Source organism: Cajanus cajan, chromosome 1 (assembly GCF_000230855.2).
Source record: "Cajanus cajan strain Asha chromosome 1, NIPB_CcT2T_4, whole genome shotgun sequence".
Taxonomy (NCBI): Eukaryota; Viridiplantae; Streptophyta; class Magnoliopsida; order Fabales; family Fabaceae; genus Cajanus; species Cajanus cajan.
In genome coordinates this window covers 52,897,235-52,922,787 of record NC_138517.1, presented here as the reverse complement: position 1 = coordinate 52,922,787, position 25,553 = coordinate 52,897,235, and the positions used below count along the sequence as shown (strand labels likewise).

Sequence of the window (25,553 nt, the reverse complement as noted above, 5' to 3'; positions counted from 1 at the left end):
CGGTTTTCAGCTCGGGATGCTGCTTTGTCCCAACTTTTGCCTAGGTTACTTCAGATGTGTTCCCTAGCGGACATTTTCTTTTGATCCTTACTTTTCCCTAGGTTACCCTTTTTAATTGTGGGTTGCCTAGCAGATCTTGCCCTAACTTTTGCGCAACCCCCTTAGTGGGTTTCCTGCCGGGCCTTTGTCTTTGCAGCATTTGTGATCATATTTCATTCCTTCATTAAAGGGGGATGCCCCTTACACTGATTTCATTTGGGCTTTTATCCACAAGTCATGCCAAGTCTGATTGATCTTTGTGTGGTTTTTTTTATGGTGTATAAAGCCATTGTTTCTAATGACGTCCTTATTTCAAATGTACTTGTTCATTCAGGGTTTGTTGACGAGGCTTAGAGTAGATAAAAGGGAGAAGAGAAATGAAGTAGAAAAGTCTATGGCATTAAAATGAAAATTTCAATTTACACGTGCCCATTTAATGTAGCTCGAGGGCCCGGGCATGCCCCGAGTTCGTGATTCATACACAGAGAAGTAGAGGGAGGTTGCCCCTTAGAGAGGCCTAGGTTGTCAGACTGTAGGGCTAGTCCCACACTTGCTTAGATGTGGCACTTCAGAAGATCTCATGTAGAGGGAGGTCCTTTGGCTTCTTCTCTCATGAAAGTGTTGCCAATCCATATCCTGAGTCTTTCCTAAGAGGTACGAATGGGTAGAAGCGATGGTAGAGCTTTCCATGGAGTCTTGTTTCTCAAAAGGAACATTCAAGCTGTCTCTCGATTTTCAGCTCGATTTTCCGGTCAAATAAATGCAATTAAATGTAGTACTAGGAAGTGACTCCTAGGTCCTCTCCCAAGGACCGTCTTTTACTGTTAAAGGCTTAAACACACGAAGTGGGGGGGGGTTTGTTTCAGATTCTTTTTTGTTTGTAACACAATAAAATGAAATAAAACGCAGGTAGCACAACAAATGAAAACAAAACGGATTGGCTCCCTGTTCAGATTGCAACTCTTTTATCCCTGGTTCTCAAAAGATTACTCTATTAACCACTTAATCCTTATTCCATCCGAGTTAACCAACTAAGCGAAGATTAACTCAAGATTTCCTTACATGAATTAAGCAAACGTATACAACATCAACCTCTTCACAGATTAAGCAACTGTGGCATTAAGCACAACCCATTAAGCATGGACACATTGATACAGAGGTTAAATGAAGAAGAACAAAGCAGAACAGAGATATACAAATATGCCCAACCTCAAACAGAGATTACAATCCACAACAAGAAGCCAACCCAGGGGTTTTTTAGCCTTCCATTAAAATAGAACAGAAACACAAACGAAAATGCAAGGTATTTCTTTCAACAAAATGCAGTCTCAAATATAACCAGGAAAACCGAAGAAAACGTGAAGAAAAATGGAGACAAAATGTAAAAGATAAACAAGAGGGAAGCCAAAAACGTAAAAGAACAAAGAAGGAGGCAGCCAGCTACGTAGTCACATCAGAATATCCCCTAGTGGCTGCCCTAAAACCCTACATAAAACCTAGAAGAGTCAAAATGGGCCCCAAGTCAGGTTTGACCCGAAAAATACAATAAAATAGAATACAAATTGAAATTAAATGCTGAGGTGGAAAATGGTGCAGCGGTGACATGGCAGATGACGTGGAAGATGACGTGGCTGCTCCACTTAAAGTCCAAAAATTCCAAAAATTAATTCCAAGCCCAAATAATTATTAAACTGCCCTGAAAATAAAATTTAGAATAATTAGATTCAGAAAATTCAAATTAGTTAAAATATGAATTATCAGTCCAATTAAAGCCCAAATAGAAAATAGTGCAGAATATCAACAATTAAGCACAAATCAGAGATTAAAATAAGTACAGAAAGGTAAGAAAATAGGGGAAAATAATGACTCATCAAATTCCCCCATACTTAGCCTTTTGCACTCCTGGGCAAAATCAAAAAATAGAGCAAGGAACAATTCCAAAGACAGCAAAGAGAGCGACACAGCATGAAGAAACAGAAACAAGAATACACACAAGAAAATAAATAGATTTTACACAATCCTCAATGAATCTTGGGAAAAGACAAGGAGTAGACAACATCCAACACACAAAGAGTCAGAGACACCAAATACTTATGGAAATCATCCAAGCATTTCAAAACATGGCAAGACAATCAATCAGCTCAAGAGGTGAATCAAAAGCAACAGAACCTCACAAGATGCACTGTATCACTGTATCTCTCAAGTGTCTAGGCAATTGTATACTCTCAAAGCACTCATGAAAAACAAGCAACAGATAGACTTGGCAAGCCTCTAAAATCAACACCCAATAAACATGCACATAAGGATTAAAAATTCTTTTTAGGGTTGTAATGAGGCCAAGGACAGGGTAGAGGATAATATATGGGATAAGTAACTACAAACCAGAGGAACTAGAGGAGCAATGGGGAATAAGTCAGGAATACACACAAGAAACAAACCCAGAAACCTTTAATGACCTCTATGATGATCAATCCTCTTTCTCTTGCCTCAAACAACTTCTCTTTTTTGTTTTTTGTATTTTTTTGTATTATTTTTTTTGAATAAACAGTATGTAGTGAACAGTACACATGAAAATTTAAAATGAGATAAGATAACATGTAGAGAAGTAAAGTGTACAGCATAAGGAATCAACTAGCCAATATACATCATCCAATGAAACATACACACACCTCCACACTTATTCAAGAACTTATTCCCAAAACAATTCTAAAGCTCCAAATCTCCCTAAGGTTAAGGTAATCATGGTTTTTCGCTTAAGGCTTGTAATGAGCTTCAAACAAAGAAGGGAAAATACGCTCAGCAGGGGTTATCAGAGGAGTTAATTCAAGGTAGGCTTATTTGGCTAGAGGCTTATGAGAATCAAAATTCCTTAATCATATCCAAACATGCATGTGAATCAAGAAATATCAAACAGAGTCAAGACAAGGCAACTGTGCAAGCAATCAAGAGGCATAACACACAAGAAAGAATAGAGAGTGGCTCAAATCCTCACACAAGGTATATCTGTCATAATTAAAACAACCTCTCAAACCTCAGAATCATCTTTCCAAGCAGAGAAAAGTAGGGATTTCAAACCATACAGTATCAAGAAACTCCTATCCAAGAATGAAGTAAGTGCCTACAAACTATCAAAACCTAGAAATCAAAGAGAAACATGCAAAACTGTACATAAAAACTAAACATAAAACCTAGACCCAAAAATAAAAATTAAACCCTAAACACCAAAACAGTTCCCCCCCACACTTAAATCACACATTGTCCCAATGTGGCACAAACAGAAGATCAGAGCAATTAGAACAATCAACATAATTGGACATGTGCAATAAAAATAAAGAAGGAGAGAGGGAAAGAAAACTCCCTAAATCATGGTGGGAGAGAAACAGGGTCAAGCAGAGACATCTCCTCTACAACTACATTCAACAAAGATGGATTGTTGAGGAATGGATTCAGCCGGTGCCCATTGACTTTAAAGCTCTTATCCCTGGATTCACTTTTGATCTCAACTGTACCATAAGGATAAACATTAGTAACAACAAAAGGTCCAATCCACTTTGATTGTAACTTACCACCCATGAGTCCGAGCCGAGAATTGTACAAGAGAACTTTCTGGCCAACCACGAAGTCCTTCCTAGCTATCAAGCTGTCATGGAACTTCTTGGTTTTCTCCTTGTAGAATTTTGAATTCTCATAGGCTTCCAAGCAGATCTCATCAAGCTCATTTAGTTGCAACCTCCTTTCCTCACCAGCCAGATCAATGGAGAAGTTGCAGGTCTTCACAGCCCAGTAGGCCCGATGCTCAATCTCAACAGGTAAATGACATGCCTTGCCAAAGACAACCCGATAAGGAGACATCCCTATGGGTGCTTTGTAGGCAGTCCTATGTGCCCAAAGAGCATCATCCAACCTGTTACTCCAATCTTTTCTGTTGGGCTGGACAATCTTCTCTAAGATTCTCTTGATCTCTCTGTTTGAAATTTTAGCTTGCCCATTGGTTTGGGGGTGGTAGGGTGTAGAAATTCTATGCACTACCCCATACTTCTTGTAGACACACAATTTCGTCCGGGGGGCATACAATTAGAAAAATAGGACATCAGAGGGCCCAAATCAATTTTTTTTAGTGGCCCAGAACGGGCCGTTCCAAAATCGGAACGGGCCGTTCCCAAGTCCAGAACGGGCCGTTCCAAAACCATCAAATGGCCTAAAATGTGTTCCCCAGAACGGGCTATTCTGAAATCAAAACGGGTCGTTCTGGTTCCCCGGAACGGGCCGTTCTGATTTCAGAACGGGCCGTTCTAGGGTACAAAGTTAACACTTAACGTTCGGATCCGAAACGGGCCGTTTCGAATCCAAAACGGGCCATTCCGGCCCACATTTGATGCCTATAAATAAGAAATCTTGGGCACAGTTCAAGAGACCTCCAAAAATTTCGTCCAAAGCTCCATAGAGCTCGAAATTTCTCTTTTTTTTCTCTCTCTCTCTCCTATTGTACTTCTTGAGTTTTGTGAGGCTTATTGTAGTGTGAAAGGTTGCCACAAAGCACCTAAAACCTCCATAGTTGAAGATCCAATAAAGCTTGTTACAAGGTATTACTCATCAATCTCTTGTTTTATCTTTCTCTTCTTTTATTTTACATTGTTATAATAAAAATAATCATGTAGATATTTTAGAGTCAATTGTTTAATTTAAATTTCAAGCATGTAAATAGTCATCAATAAAAGGGGATTTAATATTTATATTATTATTATTTATAATGTTAACTTCGTCATAGGGTACCGATTAAGGGCGTTGTAGGGGTGCGTAATACCTTCCCTACACGTAACCGACCCCCGAACCCAATTCTGGTTATCAAGGCCATTATTGGACTTTTAAAAACCTTTTCTTTTTCCAATGTTTTGAGTAAAATATTGGTGGCGACTCCATGAATCTATTTTCAAAACCATTAATTAAGGATTAGTCTGGTGTCCGGACATTCCTTAATTGATGAGACTTTTAAAAGGATGTCTAAACCATTAGCCGCAAGATCAGAAATTTTCGGGTTGTGACAGATGGCGACTCCGCTAGGGATGTTTAAAGAGGGTCAGGCCCATTTAATTGACGAAGTTAATAAAATAAAAATAATAATTTAAATATTTTTCCCCTTTATTTTATTTGTTTTATTTGTTTGGCTTTAATATCTGTTTGTTTGCTTATTTAAATTGCGCACTTGTTTGAAATAAAATTGTACACAAACCTTTGCACACAATAGTTCCCCCTACACCCGGGGGCATGAAGGTATTAAACATAGGGAGTGGTTGACGTACAACCGGCCCAAGTTTGGCCTTAGAGCCTGCGAGCCTTGTTGGAAATCACACTCAAGGTGATAACCGGTTACTCTAGCCCGAAATACTGCGATAGACCTTAGAGTTTGCCAGTGACGGCGATAGAGATATTGGGTCTCTATAATGAGGGCACCTTGGGAGCCTTAAACACCAGTGAGATTAGAACCGTCCCATACAACACACTTTTCTTGACAGGGACCACAGACCAAGGATTTGATCATGATCGTTCGTGGGTGTACGTTGATTGAGCATTCCATTAACATCATATAGGTAGTTTCCTTTTTGTAAAAAAAAAAATTTAATAAAAGAAATCTCGTCTTTACCATGCATCATTCCCCTTTAGATAATAGAAACATGATAAAGATTAGGAAAAAAAATGACATGCATTCTAGATTAGCTCATTAATTTCATTCATTTTATTTTATTAGCTAAGGAGGATTAGGTTGTCGTATGTGTAGAAAGTTAAGAAAAGAAAAGTGAATGCTCTAATATACGACAGTATCTGCGTTATAAAGAAAAAGCCCAAATCAATTTTTTAAAAAATATACTATGGTTGGGCCCTTGCTTCGGTATGTTTGTTGAAGTAAGTCTTCTTAGAATCTAATATAGATTCTCACTTAATACTGTTGAAATCTATTCGAGCATTCACAAATAAACAAATCAATGAGACTAATATTTATTATTCTCAACTTTCTCTACATTTTGCATTACATTCATTTAGAACATATCCCTCCTTGTAAAAGAATAAATAAGAATAAAAAGGGAAATTAACCTATGTGCGTTAATCGGAAGTAATGGAAACAAGCCATGTATAAAGAGTTGAGGGTAAAGAACTCCACAATCATTAAGATGCCAACTCTTACCCTAAGAGGATAAAGCCGTGTCGCGCAACCGTGAAATCCAAAAGGAATGGATGGATCCACACTCTTAACGAGTTGCAAGCTAATAAAAAGAACCTAAAGATGACGAATCTCTCAAACACTAAGGCAAAACGATTAGAGCTTTCTCAAAAGGTGATTTCAACAAGAGAGAAGCATTGCTTGTCAAGAAGCTGCTAGAATGAAAACCCGCAAAGGGCGTTCTAGGAAAAAAAAAAAAAGTCTGTTCGAGCTGAAAATTGAGAGACAGCTTGAATGTTCCTCTTCAGATTTCATAGAAAGCTCTATCATCGCTTCTCCCCATTCCTACATCTCAGGAAAGATACGGGTTGAGAAAACCTTCATGAGAGAAGAAGCCAAAGGCCCTCCCTCTACACGAAATCTTCTGAAGCGCCACATCCAAGCAAGTGGAGGACTAGCTCTACAGTTAGATGACCTAAGCCTCTCTAAGGGGCAACCTTCTTCTTTTTCTTTGTGTACGAATCACGAACTTGGGGCATGCCCGGGCCCTCAAGCTACATTAAATGGGCACGTGTAAATTGACAATTCTATTTTAATGCCATACACTTTTCTACTTCATTTCTCTTCTCCCTTTTCTCTACTCTAAGCCTCGTCAACAAACCCTAAATGAACAAGTACATTTGAAATAAGGACGTCATTAGAAACAATGGCTTTATACAAAAAAAATATAAAGATCAATCAAACTTGGCATGACTTGTGGATAAAAGCCCAAATGAAATCAGTGCAAGGGGCATCCCCCTCTAATGGAGCAATGAAAGATGATCACAAATGCTGCAAAGACAAAGGCCCGGCAGGAAACCCACTAAGGGGGCTGCGCAAAAGTTAGGGCAAGATCTGCTAGGCAACCCACAATTAACAAGGGTAGCCTAGGCAAAAGTAAGGATCAAAAGAAAATGTCCGCTAGGGAACACATCTCAAGTAACCTAGGCAAAAGTTAGGACAAAGCAGCATCCCGAGCTGAAAACTGAAAGGCGGCTCAAGAAGATCATTTAATCAATATGAAATCCCAAGTCATGGCTTAACTCTGAAGGAAATAATAAGCTAACGCGGAAAATGATTTCCTCACTTTGAATGTACTTGTGCATCAGCCTAAACCACTAGCCTACCTTGACCAGCCATTCTTCTATAAACCATTTTTGAAAAAAATCCTTTCTACCAAAACTTTTACAAAAAATATATATATATCCTCTTCCTTTCTTTCCTCTTGACCTATATGGCATTAAGATAAATTTGAGAGATACACGGAGTATGCACAGTGAACACTCACAAGGAAAAGATGGAGGTGTCCTAGAACAGAGTCTAGGTACACCTAATCTAAGGGCTAACATATCATATATGGTACAAGCGAGAGGGCTAAACTACACAAACCTTAGGTTAAAGAAGCAACACTGAATTCGACAAGGCTAAAGGATAACAATCCATGTCATTGATCAATGCGCATAGATTAATTTGTTGAAAGTAAAAATAAATTTGCATTTTGAGCATTAGCATAGAAGCATCATTGCATAACATGCATATGGCACAAGCGTGCACAAAAGGGTATAAATTTTATAAAAAAAAAAATCCAATCCATTTCTGCTTCGCATTTTCTTTTGCATTCTTGCATTCTTTGTGTGTGTCTATCCATCCCTTATCGAAGGAATCAAGAGGCCGAAGCACTCGTAAAAAAGATCAACAACTAGATAGTGCCTTAAAGCCAAGGTCATGTCAAAAAGCATAGCCCCAACAAGGGCATTCCATACAAGTAGTTTCATATAGCCACCAAGAAACAAAACACATGTCAACAGAAAGACGGGATAGAACCGGATGAGGAAGAATAATCAAGTCCACAAGCATGAAGAGGCCATCACGCCCTACTCCTCAATTGAAAGAAGGATGATTCATGAGAATGCCAAGACTAGGAATGGTCTCCTTACCAAAGCCAGGAGTGGCTTCCAAAATAATACTTGTCAATAAATATTAAGCAAATAACATCATCATGGGATGGGATCCCTCCACCAATGATGATAACAAAAGATAAAACAGAAAAAGGCAAGCTTCAAATATGAAAAAGCCGAAGCTAAGAAAAAAAAAAAAAAAAAAACCTATTACAAGCAGGCGTCTGGAGAGGCATCACAATACTCACATGACAGAGGCAACACTAGAATCCCTGTCACGCATCAACTTCTTTGCCCACAATCACAAGGGCACCACCTACCAGCAATCCTCGTCTTCATCAGACGTCCTCCCATAAAAAGGGACAATCACATCATCACCACCAGTAGGCGCCCTGGAGAGGCCGGCACAATAATACTCACTGTCAGCAGGCGGCCTGGAGAGGCCGGCACAATAATACTCACTGTCAGCAGGCGGCCTGGAGAGGCCGGCACAACAATACTCACAACATCAGCAGGCGGCCTGGAGAGGCCGGCACAATAATACTCACAATACCAGCAAGCGACCTGGAGAGGCCGGTACAACAATACTCACAACATCAGCAGATGGCCTGGAGAGGCTACAAAAATACTACGCCCTGAAGAGGCTACAAAAATACTACGGCCTGAAGAGGCTACGAAAATACTACGGCCTGAAGAGGCTATGAAAATACTACGGCCTGAAGAGGCTACGAAAATACTACGGCCTGGAGAGGCTGCGAAAATACTACGGCCTGCAGAGGCTGCGAAAATACTACGGCCTGCAGAGGCTACGAAAATACTACGGCCTGCAGAGACTACAAAAATACTACGACAACGAGGGTACCGCCGAGTTCCTCGAAGTCAAAATTGGGACCGCCGTCGAGCTCCCACCATAGGTCCGTTGAAGCCTTAAAAATCAGCACAACTTGATCGAGAGCCGCCGTCGAGCCTCTCAAATCAGTGAAAGACAATGAGGGTACCGCCGAGTTCTTCAAAGTCAAAATCGGGATTGCCGTCGAGCTCCCACCTATGGGCCGGCTGAAGCCCTAAATATCAGTCCAGCCTGGAGAGGCTGAGCTCATAATATACTCCCTCTTCAACAAGCAACAAATAAAGCAACATTATCACAAGAGAGATAATGGAGCTTCTACTCAAAGACTGAAGACCAGGTGTACAGTTTGTCAGCCTTGTTACCCAATAGAGTAAACAACTGCTCTAAAGGGTGAGGATGCGAACAAATGCACCTATCTAAGGGAAACAGCGCAGAAGCACCAATACCAAAGAGACGAAGAGAAGACTCGGACGAAATGTCTACGTCTTTACTTGCCTTTGGAAAAGCAACACAGCTATTCCAAAGGACAAGTAAAGAGGGGTAGCTGTAGACACCCAATTTCGTCCGGGGGGCATACAATTAGCAAAATAGGACATCAGAGGGCCCAAATCAATTTTTTTTAGTGGCCCAGAACAGGCCGTTCCAAAATCGGAACGGGCCGTTCCCAAGTCCAGAACGGGCCGTTCCAAACCAATCAAAAGGACTAAAAAAGTTAGGTTGGAATGGGCCGTTCTAGGCCAGAACGGGCCGTTCCAAACCCATCAAATGGCCTAAAATGTGTTCCCCAGAACGGACCGTTCTGAAATCAAAACGGGTCATTCTGGTTCCCCGGAACGGGCCGTTCTGATTTCAGAACGGGCCGTTCTAGGGTACAAAGTTAACACTTAACGTTCGGATCTGAAACGGGCCGTTTTGAATCCAAAACGGGCCGTTCCGGCCCACATTTGATGCCTATAAATAAGAAATCTTGGGCACAGTTCAAGAGACCTCCAAAAATTTCGTCCAAAGCTCCATAGAGCTCGAAATTTCTCCTTTTTTTCTCTCTCTCTCCTATTGTACTTCTTGAGTTTTGTGAGGCTTATTGTAGTGTAAAAGGTTGCCACAAAGCACCTAAAACCTCCATAGTTGAAGATCCAATAAAGCTTGTTACGAGGTATTACTCATTAATCTCTTGTTTTATCTTTCTCTTCTTTTATTTTACATTGTTATAATAAAAATAATCATGTAGATATTTTAGAGTCAATTGTTTAATTTAAATTTCAAGCATGTAAATAGTCATCAATAAAAGGGGATTTAATATTTATATTATTATTATTTATAATGTTAACTTCGTCATAGGGTACCGATTAAGGGCGTTGTAGGGGTGCTTAATACCTTCCCTACACGTAACCGACCCCCGAACCCAATTCTGGTTATCAAGGCCATTATTGGACTTTTAAAAACCTTTTCTTTTTCCAATGTTTTGAGTAAAATATTGGTGGCGACTCCATGAACCTATTTTCAAAACCATTAATTAAGGATTAGTCTGGTGTCCGGGCATTCCTTAATTGATGAGACTTTTAAAAGGATGTCTAAACCATTAGCCGCAAGATTGGAAATTTTCAGGTTGCGACACTTCTTGACCAAAGCCTGCATAGATCTGTTACAAAAATGGGTGCCTTGATCACTAACAATAGCCCTGGGTACTCCAAACCTACAGAATAGGTGAGATCTAACAAAATCCACAACAACCCGAGCATCATTAGTTCTGGTGGGTTTGGCTTCCACCCATTTTGAAACATAATCAACAGCTAGGAGAATATATGAAAATCCAAAAGAGACAGGAAAAGGACCCATGATATCTATACCCCAGACATCAAAGACCTCATAGAATAGCATGGGTTGCTGAGGCATCTGTTGTCTCTAAGAAAGGGCTCCTATTGCTCTCTGACACTACTCATAACTGCTACAAATCTTCCACACATCCTTGAAGATGGTGGGCCAGTAAAAACCACAGTCAAGCACCTTACGAGCTGTCCTCTGAATGCCAAGATGATCACCAGATGCAAAAGAATGACAGAACTGCAGGATCGAGTCAATCTCATGCTCCAGCAAGCATCTCCTGATGATGGAATCATACTTTGGAATGCAAGAGGTGACACACTCAACGATCCAAGAGGAGTGGGCTAGACATGGAAGATTGGGGCAGTCAAGGCCCAATGGGCCCTATGGGCTTGGAAGGCCCAAATCAAGTTTCACATGGGCTTATCTTGTTATAAACATTCTTCTTATGTTTTCTTAGTATAAGTTTGATTATATTTTGGTCTTGTATTTTGGACCACTTAGAGTAGCATTTTAGGCTATAGGCTTGTTGGGCCTAGTTTTGGACTTCATGGGCCTTTGGGCTTTTGGTACCCAATATTGGGATCATTTTCATTCTTGTAATTTTTCCTTTCCATTGTAGTTGATTGGCCATTGTATTTAGGCCATTAGATTAGGATTATACAAGGATTACTTAAATAAGCAAATTAGACTAAACTAGGTTTAATTTGGAAGTCATTTAAGTTACATTTGAGTCACATGTTTAACACCATGGGTGGATGAACATGTGCCTCTCAAATTAACCCTAAATGACACTCCAAATTCAACTTAGATGCACCTTTGGTAAAGTTTCGGCCAAACACATGGGAGCCAAAATTTGAATTCAAATTTCAAATTTGAATTCAAATTTTGGGCGTCACATGTAAGCTTTAACTTAGGCGCCCAAAAGTGTGCAAATCCGGATGCTTACTTAAGTACATCTTCTACTCTTTGTATTCACTTTGAGATTAATGAAATTTGAGAGCATTATTGCCGAGTTTCCCCTTCAAAGTCACCAAGAGTTCTCACCTAAAAACCCTAGGAAAGTTCATCTTCTTCCTTCATTTTGAAGTGAGCAATCCATTGCTTCTTAAGCTTGGATACTTCCCTCCATAGCTTACGAAACTTTAGTTCCGAAAATCATTCTTCATCCTAAGAGTTCTTTACTTCGGTTTCAAGTCTTCTTGAAGAGATCCAAGCTTTGGTGAATCTGAGGAGAAGACACCTATCACTTCTCCTAGAGTTTGCCATCATTTTTGGTATCAAGAGCAAGGTTCTTCAAGGAGATAAGTTTTCTTCAATTTGTTTGTCCATTTGTCTTTGTTGTTCATTGTGCTCTTGTGTCTTGTTTGAGTTTCTTTTCGGATCTAGTTGTTTTGAAGTAATTTTGTTCCATAGATCCATTGTTTGGTTGTATTTGAATTTCTTCCACAATCAACATGTTTTAGGACCTATTTGCTTGTGCTTATTTTTGCTTTTGTTTGAGTCTCTCCATTCCTTGCATGTGTCCGTGATTGGACCTCATCGATTGCATTAGAATTTTTTTTTTTAAATCCTTGTTTTGTCTTAGTAGTTTGTTTCTAGTCCTTATATGTTGCAAATTCCTTGAATAACATGTTTAACCTAGTTTTTGTTTGAGTTCATTGTCTATTTTGTGGTCTCGGATTGCTTACTCTTCTTGCCTACCTATATGTGCTTTTTATTTTTCCTTATTGAGTTCATAATTTGCTATTAGTTCTAGCAAATTTCTTAGAGTTAGGTTTCCATTGTGTACTTAAGTTTTTAAATCACTTTCTACTAAAAATTCTTGAAACAATTTTTGTGTTGCTTAAATTTCAAGTGATTCATCCTACTTCTAGTGCACTATTTCTTTGGATTCAAATTTTAAAAGTGTTGAGGCTGAAAAAATGAGGAAAATACAGAGCATATTGTCTCAAAATAGTTAAAAGAAAAGTAAACAAAAGAATCCAATTCAAAACCTAAAAACTAGTGCACTAGTTCCACCATTTTTCACTTGAAATTTGACAAACTTGTAGTCTCAGTTTCTATATAATGGAATTGTGAAAAATTTGAAAACAAAAGGCAAATGTCTTCTCTGTAATCTTAATTTGAATTCATAAAAAGAAAGAATAAAAAAAAATATAAAGCATTTTTAAGAGGAAAAGCCGAGAAGAGCAAAAACAAGAAAATTCATTTGATTCCTCAAAATTTTTGGACTACTATTTTGTTTGTTCTTGTTCAATTGCTTCCAAATTTTTTTTGTGTTGTTAATCTACTCTAGTACCTATCTAGGAACCTTCCTAACTGAGTGCTAGCCTTCTTTGGAGTCTTATTTTTCAGTTTTCTTTGTTGGATATCTTTGAGTCTTGTCATAAACACCTTACTCTTCAATTTTTGGTATATGCTTCTTAAATTGTGCTTTTGTTGCTTGTCTTGTTTTCTTTCATTAAACATTCTGTGCTGGAAGTGGCCTCAAATCCTTGCTTAAGGATCAAGCATTGACTCAACAAAAAGTAGTAAAAGACTTGGACATTATGACTACAAAATTTGACCTAATTTAGTGACCAAACTTTTCGTAAATTACCTTCACAAGAGTGATCATTCCTTAACCCTTGTGAGCAGACTACATTAACTATTTTGTGTTTTCATTGAGCAGGGTCTAGGAGCAACTTTATTGAAGTGTTAGTGGAGGATTGAAACACTTGAATAAGTGTTAGAAAATTGGACAACAAATCCGTCACTAATTTGGTCACCAAAGCCGCCATTTTTTGCAATTTCTCTTGTATTTTAAAGAAATTTGTAAAGCTTGGAGGGAGTATTAAGAAGCTGGTCAGGTATATCTAAATCCTTGATAGCCTACTCACGTGTAGTACTAGTGGAAGTGGCTTGTAAATTTCATATGTTTCAAGCTTCCACTTAGGGCAAACCGACTAGTTTCCTTTAAGTTGTTTGAACTTTAAATTGTTTACTTTGCTGCGTTGTCTCGTCTAGAATTGTGTAAATTTAATTGTTCATGCTTAGATAGTTCCAAAAAAAAAACCAATTGTGAAAAGCATACACATAAAATTTTTTATGAAAATCTTTGTGGAATTGAAAATACCACAAGGGAGTTTAGTGATTTCCACTTGAAAAGGCTTGGTTATTAAGTGGCTCTTAGTAGCTCACCTCCCTTGATAGTGCAACTTGTACACTTAGACTTCCAAGCGCTATTTTTGTTCCTAGCAAATACCAAAAATATTTTATCTCTTTTGCATAGCATATAAAATTCTTATTGCTTAATCATGAGTCATATTTCTCAAAGTGATAGTGATCTTGAATCTCCTAAAAGTTTTTCAAGAATTGTTAAGGAGGTTGAAGCACTAAAAATTTGGAAGCAACAAGAAGTACTTCAAAAAGAAAGAGAAAAGATTGAAAGAGAAGTACAACTTATTGCTCTTGAGGAAGAGATAAACAAGATTAAGCAACAAGAAGAAAAACTTTTGAAAAAAATTAACAAAAGAAAAAGTCAAAAGAGTTCCACTAAGAGTTCCAATGACTCTACAAGTCAAGGTGATATGGATAGTTTGAAAGTAGATGAATATTACCAACCCACACCTAGAAGAGTCATTAAGGAACCCAAAGTGAGGGAATCAAGGGTTGATCTCCCTTACTTTTGTGGAAAAGAGGATGTTGATGCCTACTTGGATTGGGAAGTGAAAGTGGAGCAAATCTTCACTTGTCACCAAGTAGGTGAAGAAAGAAAAGTTCCCTTAGCCACCCTAGCTTTCCAAGGACAAGCTATGTATTGGTGGACATCCTTGGAGAGAGATAGAAGACTTCACAATGATCCTCCTATTACTTATTGGAATGAATTGAGGAGTGCTATGAGAAGAAGGCACATACCTTCTTATTATAGTAGGGAGCTTATGGATAAGCTCCAAAGACTCCAACAAAAGAACATGAGTGTGGAGGAGTATAGACAGAAAATGGAGTTGTATCTCATGAGGGCTGGGATAAGGGAAGAAGAAAGATTGACCATTGCTAGATTTCTAAGTGGTCTTAATTTTGATATAAGAGATAGAGTTGAGTTACTCCCTTATAGGGACCTTGATGATTTGGTCCAACTTTGTATAAGGGTAGAACAAAAAAATTTGAGAAAAAATTCTTTCAAAGGCAAAACTCAAACTAACTCTTATATCAAGAAAGACTACAAGAGGGAGGGTCAATATGACTCTTCTAAAAACTTTAGTAAGGGTCAAGAAAAAGAAACAGAAAAAGAAAAAGATAAAAATAAAAGTGTTGTCACTTCTAGTAGTAAAACTAGTGACATCAAATGCTTTAAATGTCTTGGGAGAGGCCATATAGCTTCTCAATGTCCAACTAAAAAGGTCATGATTTTGAGAGGACAAGATATTTATAGTAGTCTTGATGAATCTAGTTCTACCACTTCAAGTGATAGTGAGACTAGTGAGGAAGATCATCAAATCGAAAAGCTATATCCTGTTGATGGTTATCTTCTTATGGTCAAAAGGCTTCTTGGAAGTCAACCTTGTCCCATTTCACTATCACAAAGAGAGAACATCTTTCACACAAGATGTTTAGTTTCCAGAAGAACTTGTTCTCTCATTGTTGATAGTGGATCATGCTCTAATTGTTGTAGTACAAGGTTGGTTAACAATTTAGCCCTTACCACTATTCCTCACCCTCAACCTTATAAACTTCATTGGCTCAATGAAGGTGAGGAATTGGAGGTAAATCAACAAGTGAAGGTCAAGTTTTCTATAGGGAACTATAAAGACAAAGTTTTATGTGATGTGATCCCTATGGAAGCTTGTCATATTTTTCTTGGTAGGCCATGGCAATTTGATAAACATACTATACATGATGGCCTTACTAACAAAATATCCTTCACTCGTAAAAATAAAGAAATTGTTTTTAATCCTTTTACACCACCCTAAGTGTTTGAGGATCAAAAACAAATGAAAAGAAAAAGAAATAAAGAAAGAAAAGAAAGTAAATTAGGAAAGAGTGTGGATGAAGGGGACTCCACTAAGACCTTTGTGACCAAGGAGAGTTATTTTATTACCAAACACGCCTTGAAAAGAAATCTCTTTATTCATAAAAGTTTTGACTCTTATCCTAATGCTGCCACTAATCTTAAAGTTGAGAATGAGACACAAAATAAATTTCAAATAAAGAATTCTCAACTTAGAGATATAGTGAAGAAGGAGTGGACTAGTTCTAGTTTAACTTCTTATACTACTTCCTTGGAGGTGCACAAGGGAGGAAGTATTTTTGTGGTCTTAATAAAGCACCCAATTTTTGATTTACATTTTTTGGCAGATACAACTTGTAATAATCTATATTCTATGATTGCTCTTATGGGAAGTTCTTACTCTTTTGAAAATAATTTGATTTCTTCCTTACAAGACAAATGTAGCTTATATGATTATCAGTATCTAACAAGCAATCAAATCCAAAATTGTTTAGGGCATTTTTTAGTAGTTTTTTCTTTATATTCTAGGAAAAGCCTAGGTTACCATTTAGGGTACTTTAGGCAAGATGTTGTAGTTTTTAAGAATCATTTTTATTGTCTTAGTCATAGTGTCACTACATTTTTAGGTTTTGTTTCTAGGTTTGTAGACACCCAATTTCGTCCGGGGGGCATACAAATAACAAGATAGGACATCAGAGGGCCCAAAGGCCCAAACCAATTTTTTAGTGGCCCGGAACGGGCCGTTCCAAAATCGGAACGGGCCGTTCCCAAGTCCGGAACGGGCTGTTCTCAATCAGAACGGGCCGTTCTGGGCTTCTAAAAAGCCTAAAAAAATATAGGTTGGAACGGGCCGTTCTAGACCAGAACGGCCGTTCCGAACCAATCAAGGGGGCTTAAAATCTGTACCCCAGAACGGCCGTTCTGAAATCAGAACGGGCCGTTCTGGTTCCCTGGAACGGGCCGTTCTAGGTTGCAAATGTACTGCATAACGTTCAGATCCGGAACGGGCCGTTCCGAATCCAGAACGGGCCGTTCCGGCCCACATCTGATGCCTATAAATAGAGAATCTCGGCCAGCAGTTTGGGGGAGTCCAAATTTCGTCCAGAGCTCGAAATTTCTCTCTTTTTCTCTCTTTTTTTTCTTTCTTTTTCTTTCTCTTGTATTTCTTGAGATATTGTGAGATATTGTAGTGTGAAAGGTTGCCACAAAGCACCTAGAATCACCATTAACAAAGCTTGATACGAGGTATTTCAGTTAATCTTCTTCTCTCTCCTTTATTTTTTATCTTTGTTTCTTATCTTTGATAAACATTATTATAATAAAAACGATCATGTAGATATTTTAGGGTCATTCGTATAATTTAAATTTCAAGCATGTGAATAGTTATTAACAAAGGGGATCTAATATTTAATTTATTATTTTTTATCATGTTAACTTCATTATAGGGTACCGATTTAGGGCGCTGTAAGGGTGCTTAATACCTTCCTTACACGTAACCGACCCCCGAATCCAATTCTGGTTATCAAGGCCGTTATTGGACCTTTTAAAAATCTTTTCTTTTTCCAATGTTTTGAGTAAAACATTGGTGGCGACTCCATAAAACCTATTTTCAAAACCATCAATTAAGGATTAGTCTGGTGTTCAGGCATTCCTCAATTGATGAGATCTTTAAAAGGATGTCTAAACCATAGGTCGCAAGATCGGAAATTTTCGGGTTGCGACAGATGGCGACTCCACTGGGGACGTTTAAAGAGGGTCAGGCCCATTTAATTAATGAAATTAGTAAAATAAAAATAATAATTTAAATATTTTTCCCCTTTACTTTGTTTGTTTTATTTGTTTGACTTTATTATCTACATGCTTGTTTAAATTCTGCACATGTTTGGATTAACAAATTGCATACAAACCATAGCACACAACAGTCCCCCTACACCCAGGGGCATGAGGGTATTAAACATAGGGAGTGGTTGAGGTACGACCGACCCAAGTTTGGCCTTCGAGCCTGCGAGCCTTGTCGGAAATCACACTCAAGGTGATAACCGGTTACTCTAGCCCGAAATACTGCGACAGACCTTAGAGTTTTCCAGGTGACGGCGATAGAGATACTGGGCCCCTATAATGGGGGCACCTTGGGGGCCTTAAGACCAAAGTGAGGATAATTAGAACCACCTTATACAATGCACTTTTCTTAACAGGGACCACAGACCATGGATGTATACGCGACTGTTTGTGGATTGTATGAGCATATGGTTGTTGCATTTTGTCTATTCAAATCATTCATTTATTTTTTTTATAATTCCCCTAAGGTAAAGAAAAACACAAAATTAAAAATGCATTATCATGCGAGAGAAAACCTAGTGGGGAAATAAGATTTGTGAGAAGCATACATTCCTTCTTTTTTTTTTTAAAAAAAAGAGAGGGGCATCATGCATTTTTTACAAAAATAAAAAAAAATATAATAAATAATAAAAAAGGGAACATGCATATCATATATTTAGGATCACAAAGGGATTTGTATCAAAGACGAGAAATCAGTGTGACCTCTGTCACATCATAAAATATTATGAAGAGGAACACCGATAACTCACCCCTCGACAAGGATGAGTCATTAAGTCTTTGATAGAAACTCCCTTCATGCATTATCATTTAAATAAGCTTGATAAGAAATTATCTTGTCCCTTAAAGGTGGCTCTTAAACATTTCATACTCACACGAGCTCAAAAGAAAAAAGCTATGGAAGATCTAGAGGAAAGAAATCGTGTCCTCAATGAGGAGCTCGGACAGCTCAAGGAACAAATGGCTAGAATGCTTGAGGCCATGAACAAATTGCAGCACGACAATAGTACTAGCAATGTTGGTAACACTTCCAAAGATCATCTGAACGCCTTGGAAGAAAGACTGAGAGTTGTGGAAGGCCACAAGGTTGACATTCAAGAGGCTGCGGATATGTGCCTAGTGCAGGACATCCAATTCCCCGCCAAATTCAAAATCCCTGACTTCCAGAAGTACACCGGGGCTAGTTGTCCAAAAGGACATCTAACAATGTATTGTAGGAAGATGGCAGCCTACGTGGGCAATGAAAAGCTCCTGATACACTATTTTCAGGAAAGCCTTTCAGATGTTGCTCTTAACTGGTACATGCATCTGGATGGAGGGAAGATCCAGACATGGAAACAGCTAACCGATGCTTTTCTCCGTCGATACAAGTATAACATTGACCTAATTCCTGATAGGTCTGATTTACAAAGCTTAAGCAAGAGGGGCGATGAGTCCTTCAAAACCTATGCACAAAGATGGAGAGAATTGGCTGCGCAAATAGAGCCTTCATTATCTAACAAAGAGATGGTGACAATGTTCATTGACTCTCTAAGTGGACCCTATTATGATAAGATGATAGGGAACACGTCAACCCTTTTTGCCAACATAGTCACCATAGGTGAAAGGGTTGAGCAAGGCTTAAAAAGTGGGAAGATAGGGAAGGCTCCGACAAGTTATGACCCCAGGAAAGTCTATGAAAAGAAGAGGGAAGAAGGGATCCACGCTGTCATCTCTACTCCAAAAAGTCAAGCCACACCACAGTCAAAGCCTAGAGACGACAAAGTAGTAGACAAAATCCCCATCACATACACAGAGCTACTACCTCAACTCCTAGAGGCTTCGATGTTAGTCCGACTTCCTCCAACAAAGAAGATGAACCCTCCTTACCCACCGTGGTACAAACCTGAGGAAAGGTGTGACTATCACTCTAACACTCCGGGGCACTCAGTGGAACGGTGCAAGACCCTACAATTCCGTGTGCAAGGACTTATAGACGCTGGATGGTTGAAATTTGACACCGACACACCTAGCATCGACAAGCACCCACTGCACAAGCATGACGAGGAATGACTTTGGAGTATAAAATTGAGAAATTACTAGAGTAGGGGGCTTTCTTTCTTTTTCAAAAAAAAAATTGCTTTAAATTCAACTCATGTCATTCACTCAAGGTCATGAGTTTGAACAAAATAAGGGTTTGTATAAGTTTTTACATTCATCAATAATATGCGTCATTTTCATAAATCTCTTGTGTTTATTCTTTTCCCCCTCTTCCCACATATTAAATTCTAAAATCAATCACAGCAAAAAAAAAATAAACATGACCGAAGATAATAAAATTAATCAAAGCTTCGAACATCTACAACGCATTATTTGAGTCTAAGGTAGATAGGAAGATCACCTCTTCGAAAAACACAAAAAATAAGAAAATGATCAGAAGAGTCTTACACAAGATTCTCATTGTACAAGAAGAGTCTTGCAAAAATGACTTTCATTCAATTTGGCTGACAAAGGAAGCACAAATCTCGGCTCATGAAAGAACTCTCTCAACACTCGTAGGTTGGGGCAACATCTTTCTCCTTGGGGCAACATCTTTCTCCTTGGTATACGGGAATGGGGGGCAGTGTTAATCAGCAAAGACGTTGGTCCTCCCAAACGCGGATGACAGGAGATTTTGTCAAAGAAGTGTTATTCCAAAAAAAATAATATCACTTGCAAAATACTACTAGGATGAAAACCCGCAAAGGGCATCTTAGGCAAAAAAAAAAAAAAAAAAAAAAAAAAATCCGCTAGGACACATCCTAGGCAAAAATTAGGAATCTAAAAAAGGATAAAAATAGCAAGTGATGATTCTCATAGTTGAAAGCTAAAAAGGCGGCTTGAACACTTCTACAAGGGACCAAGTTCTACGAAGACTCTACCTGAGACTCAGATTTGTAGTTCAAGATAATTAGGAGAATGATTATAATAATTATCCAAGGAAATGTTTTAAATCATCCTACCTCCACTACTCATTTACCCTAAACCATCCTACCGCAATTAACCATTCATTCTAAATCACCTTTTCCTTTCCTTTCTGTCTCGTCCAATCTTAATGATGTATATTGTTGATGGTTGTCGAAATTTAAACAAGTACAAAAAAATGAAGATGACTCACTAGGATGAAAACCCATAAAGGGCGTCCTAGGCAAAAATTAGGGCAAATGAAAAGAGCAAAAATACCCGCTAGGATACATCCTAGGCAAAAATTAGGGTTTCTAAGCAAAAAAGAAAGAGCCCCAAGACGGTTCAATACATTAGACAGCCAACACAACTAAATGTCGTGCATCAAGCAAAGTAATTTATTCGTGAGAAGAAGAAAAGGGAAGCCACCTTCTAAAAAAAAAAGGGAGTTAAAACCAACATGCATTGCATGCATCCAAAAACATTTCACACACTTAGAAAATTTTCTCTATCCAAGGGGGATTATTCAAAAAAATAAAAAAATAAAAAAATCTTACATGACTAAGCATCCAGCATTTTTATTTTCCTGCATCCTAACAAAAGAGCAAAATAAAAACATGAGAAAAAAAGGCAAGCTTCAAACATGAAAGAGCCGAAGCTAAACAAAAATGAAATTTAGAAAAACCTACCACAAACAAGCGCCTGGAGAGGCATCACAATACTCACGTGGTAGGGGCAACACTGGAATCCCCGCCAGCCATCCACTTCTCTGCCCACCAACACAGGGGCACAACAAACATCTCCTGCCCATCCACTTAGGGGCAATCTTTCATTCCACAACAATCAATGAATCAAAAGGACTCAGCATTTCGCCTGGAGAGGCATCACAATACTCACATGGCAGGGGCAACACCAGAATCTCTGTCAACCATCTACTCCTTTGCCCACCAACACAAGGGCACCACTTATTAACAATTCTCGTCAAGGGGCAATCACATCATCAACACCAGCAGACGGCCTGGAGAGGCTATGAAAATACTACGGCCTGGAGAGGCTATGAAAATACTACGGCCTGAAGAGGCTACGAAAATACTACGGCCTGAAGAGGCTACAAAAATACTACGGCCTGAAGAGGCTACGAAAATACTACGGCCTGTAGAGGCTACGAAAATACTACGGCCTGTAGAGGCTACGAAAATACTACGGCCTGTAGAGGCTACAAAATACTACGGCCTGTAGAGGCTACGAAAATACTACGGCCTGTAGAGGCTACGAAAATACTACGGCCTGAAGAGGCTACGAAAATACTATGGCCTGAAGAGGCTACGAAAATACTACGGCCTGAAGAGGCTACAAAAATACTACCACAACAACGAGGGTACCGCTGAGTTCCTCGAAATTGAAACCGGGATGTGTAGACCCCTAAAATTGTCCGGGTCGGAAATAAGACTCGAAGACTCTCGAAGACCAAAGGAAAGTCAGCCGGAAGGACTCCTGGAAGACCCTGGAAGACCCTAGGATGACTATCTGTAGGTTTAGAGGTCTTAGAGTAGCTAAAAATAAGAAAGTGAGAGGAGTGGAGCTCAATACGGCCTCTTTGGAGCTCAGTACGGCCCGTATTGCATTTTTGAACTGCAATACGGCCGTACTGAAACCAATACGGCCGTATTGATGTTTTTGAACCTCAATACGGCCGTATTGAATTCAATACGGCCGTATTGAAGTTCAAAACTTCAATACGGGCCGTATTGAAACCAGGGGCCGTACTGCGCCTCACCCCTATAAATAAGATGTCATTTGGACGTCATTTGACACTTTTACACACTTCTTGGACTCTCTCCTTGAGTATTCTGGGGTTTTTGAGCAGTGTTCTGCCCTAGGAATCTCTCCGAGAGCCGATCCGACGAAGTTCTTGAGTTTTGAGCATTTAGCTTGAGAATTCGAACTAGTCGAAGGGAAATCTTTTTGATTTCCATAGTAAAGATTAATTTTTAGGGAAGGAGCGAGCGAGCGTGTAATTGGAGGGAGCGCCCAAAAGCCTCCTAACATCTGTTTAGATATATAAAAGCACGCTTCAAGAGGTTTTCCTTAAAATCACTTCTTTTATTGCTTTCTGATTGTCGCATATTTAATTTTGTCATCATGTAGATATTTAATTTATAATCGTTTATAATAAATAGGGGTAATTAAGTAATTTTGCACTGTTATTTATGAAATAATCCGTCATAGGGAACCCGAAAGGGGCGTTGTGGGGTGCTAACACCTTCCCCGCACGTAACCGACTCCCTTACCCGACTCTGGTTGTAATGACCAAGGTTGATTTATGAAATCAATTGCCTTATCCCTTTTTCCAATGTTTTGAGTAAAACATTGGTGGCGACTCCAAGAACCCTACCTTTTGCGAAAACCACTAATCCATGGAGGGTCCCGCTTGGGGTTAACATGGATTGGTGAACCATTTTAATAAAATTGTTAGTTCGACAAGGTCTCAGTTTGAGAATAAGTCGTTCTAACAATCCACCACTTTTCAAAACATTAAAACGAGTCCGACCATCGTCGCGAATGCCAAGGTCCGTTTCGGCGGGTGGCGACAGATGGCGACTCCACTGGGGAAGCCTCGAGAGTCAGTCCCATTTAGTGATGGATTATTTCTAAAATAATAGTTTAAATTTACTTCATTACCCCTCACTTGTATGATAATATGTTTTATCTATGTGGCTTTTAATAACTGTTGTATGTTTAAATTTTCGCAATTGTTTGAAATAAAAACTGCACACAATCCTTTGCACACAACAGCTCCCTCTATACCCGGGGGCATGAGTGGAAAGCCATAGGGAGTGGATGTTAGTACGGCCGGTTGTCGAATGGGTCTATAGGTGCCCGTAGACCGTTGTAGGAAAACATCACTCAAGGTGATAACCATGAACTCAAGTCCGACAGTGCGTTGGAACTTTCCATCGACTTACGACGAGAGGAATTGGGTCCCTATAATGGGGGCACCTTGGGGGCCTCAGACCAGTGAGAACAGTTAAAACCTCCTTGAATATGCACTTTTCTGCAGGATACCCCTACCTCGTGATTCGCTCGTGACTGTTCGTGGATGAGTGAATTGTTTGTGCATCGTTTATGTGACATTGTTTGAGCATACATTGCATTCTTTAAACATACAACATTCCTTTTTAAAAATAAGAATAAATAGGAATAAGAATCTTCCATTACATGGTGTTAACATCTACCTTCATCACATTCATATAGGTAGTTTCCCTTTTCACCCAAAAAAAATACTCAAAGAAAAATATCCAAAAAAAAAAAAAAAGATATTTATCCAAACCAAGCAATATCATGCATCATCTTAGGAGCATCCCGAAAACATGATAATGCTTAGTTGAATAAACACAATGCATGCATATTCAACGCCATCATCACATATCATGCATTCTTATCAAAGATCATGGAGGGATCTAGGTTTACATTTCATACATCCCTCCTAGTAATTCATTTTAAATAAAAAGAAAGGATTAAGCGATGCGTATGTTCAGAATGGATCGCACGCCATTTGTTATTAAATGCAAGCCAACAACCGCGCCAAGCGAACACACGTCAACTCCGTTGTTGGTAATCAAGACAAACAAAGGGGAAGGTCCAACACCGTTAAGGATCACTGCTCCAAGACCTTTCCCCTACGAATCAAATAAGGCTGTGCCGTGGATATACGACATCCATTCTTCTGCCAACAGCGATATCTCCAACATCGCTGGACTTGGGGGCATGACTAGGAGTGGCAGGATCTACACTCCCGAAGATCTTCATGATAAAGCTCCCAAGAATAAAGGGAAAGAAAAAGAAGAGAAAACCGAGGAAAACAAAGAATCCAAGGAGGAGACTGATAAGCTGTTAAAATATATCCGACAGAGCGAGTACTCCATCGTGGATCAACTTCATAAGACGCCAGCAAAGATTACTCTGTTGTCGTTGATCCTATGCTCCGAACCGCATCGACAAGCTCTGTTGAAAGTCTTGAATGAGGCATACGTGTCGCACACTATCTCCCAAGACAAGTTTGAGGGGATTGTTAGTCACATCAAGGCTAATGATCACCTCACTTTCACCGATGAAGAAATCCCCGCTGAGGGACCGAACCACAACAAGCCCTTGCACATCTCTGTCAAGTGCAAGGAATATCACATCGCTAAAGTCTTGGTAAATAATGGATCTTCCTTGAATGTGATGCCAAAAAGAACGCTTGATCAAGTGGCAATCAAGGGAGTCCAAATGCGCCCAAGCAACATGATCGTCCGAGCTTTCGACGGTTCTAAAAGAGAAGTGGTGGGAGAAGTCAATCTCCCAATCCAAATTGGACCCACCATCTTCAACGTCGAATTTCAAGTGATGGACATTACTCCCGCATACAGCTGTCTCCTCGGCCGACCTTGGATTCATGATGCAAAAGCTGTTCCTTCTACGCTCCATCAGAAAATCAAGTTCATAGTGGGTGACAAGCTGGTGACCGTACAAGCTGAATATGACATACTCATCAACAAGCCATCTGCCATACCTTATGTGGATACAGCGGAGGAAGCTTTAGAAACCGCCTTCCAAGCATTGGAAATCGCCAATGTTGAAACGTTTCCCTGAGAAATGAAGAAGGTAGCCTCCATGCTCACCAAAAACGGATACTTGCCAAGACAAAGACTTGGCAAGGATTCCCAAGGAATTCCCGAGCTACCTATTATCAAGGACAATCCGGGGAAACAAGGGTTAGGATACAACCCTAATAAAGATCAAAGGACGAAGAGGAACCAAGATCCTTCTCGACGTTCTTTAAGCCAGATCTTTAGGAAGGCCGGTTCACAAACGTCAAGGCCGGTCGTTGTCATCAAGTGCTTTTCTCCTTCTGATAGGAATGTATAGACCTGATGACTATTAGAGATCACTCCTCGGGGACAGCCCGACCCCCGAGCCTCGATAGGGCACATGTTTCCATTATGATTATAATAA

The 25,553-nt window shown here is 39.3% G+C and overlaps 1 protein-coding gene across 1 annotated transcript; it reads left to right on the top strand.

Moving 5' to 3' along the window:
• Positions 1-18,530: 18,530 nt before the first annotated feature.
• Positions 18,531-19,685, top strand: LOC145954873 (uncharacterized). Its single transcript, XM_083069561.1, has one exon. The coding sequence runs from the start codon at positions 18,531-18,533 to the stop codon at positions 19,683-19,685; it is 1,155 nt and encodes a 384-aa protein (XP_082925687.1).
• The last annotated feature ends 5,868 nt before the right edge of the window (positions 19,686-25,553 follow it).

Coding starts and splice junctions, on each gene's coding strand:
- LOC145954873 (XM_083069561.1), top strand. CDS start 18,531: ATGGAAGATCTAGAGGAAAGAAATCGTGTCCTCAATGAGGAGCTCGGA.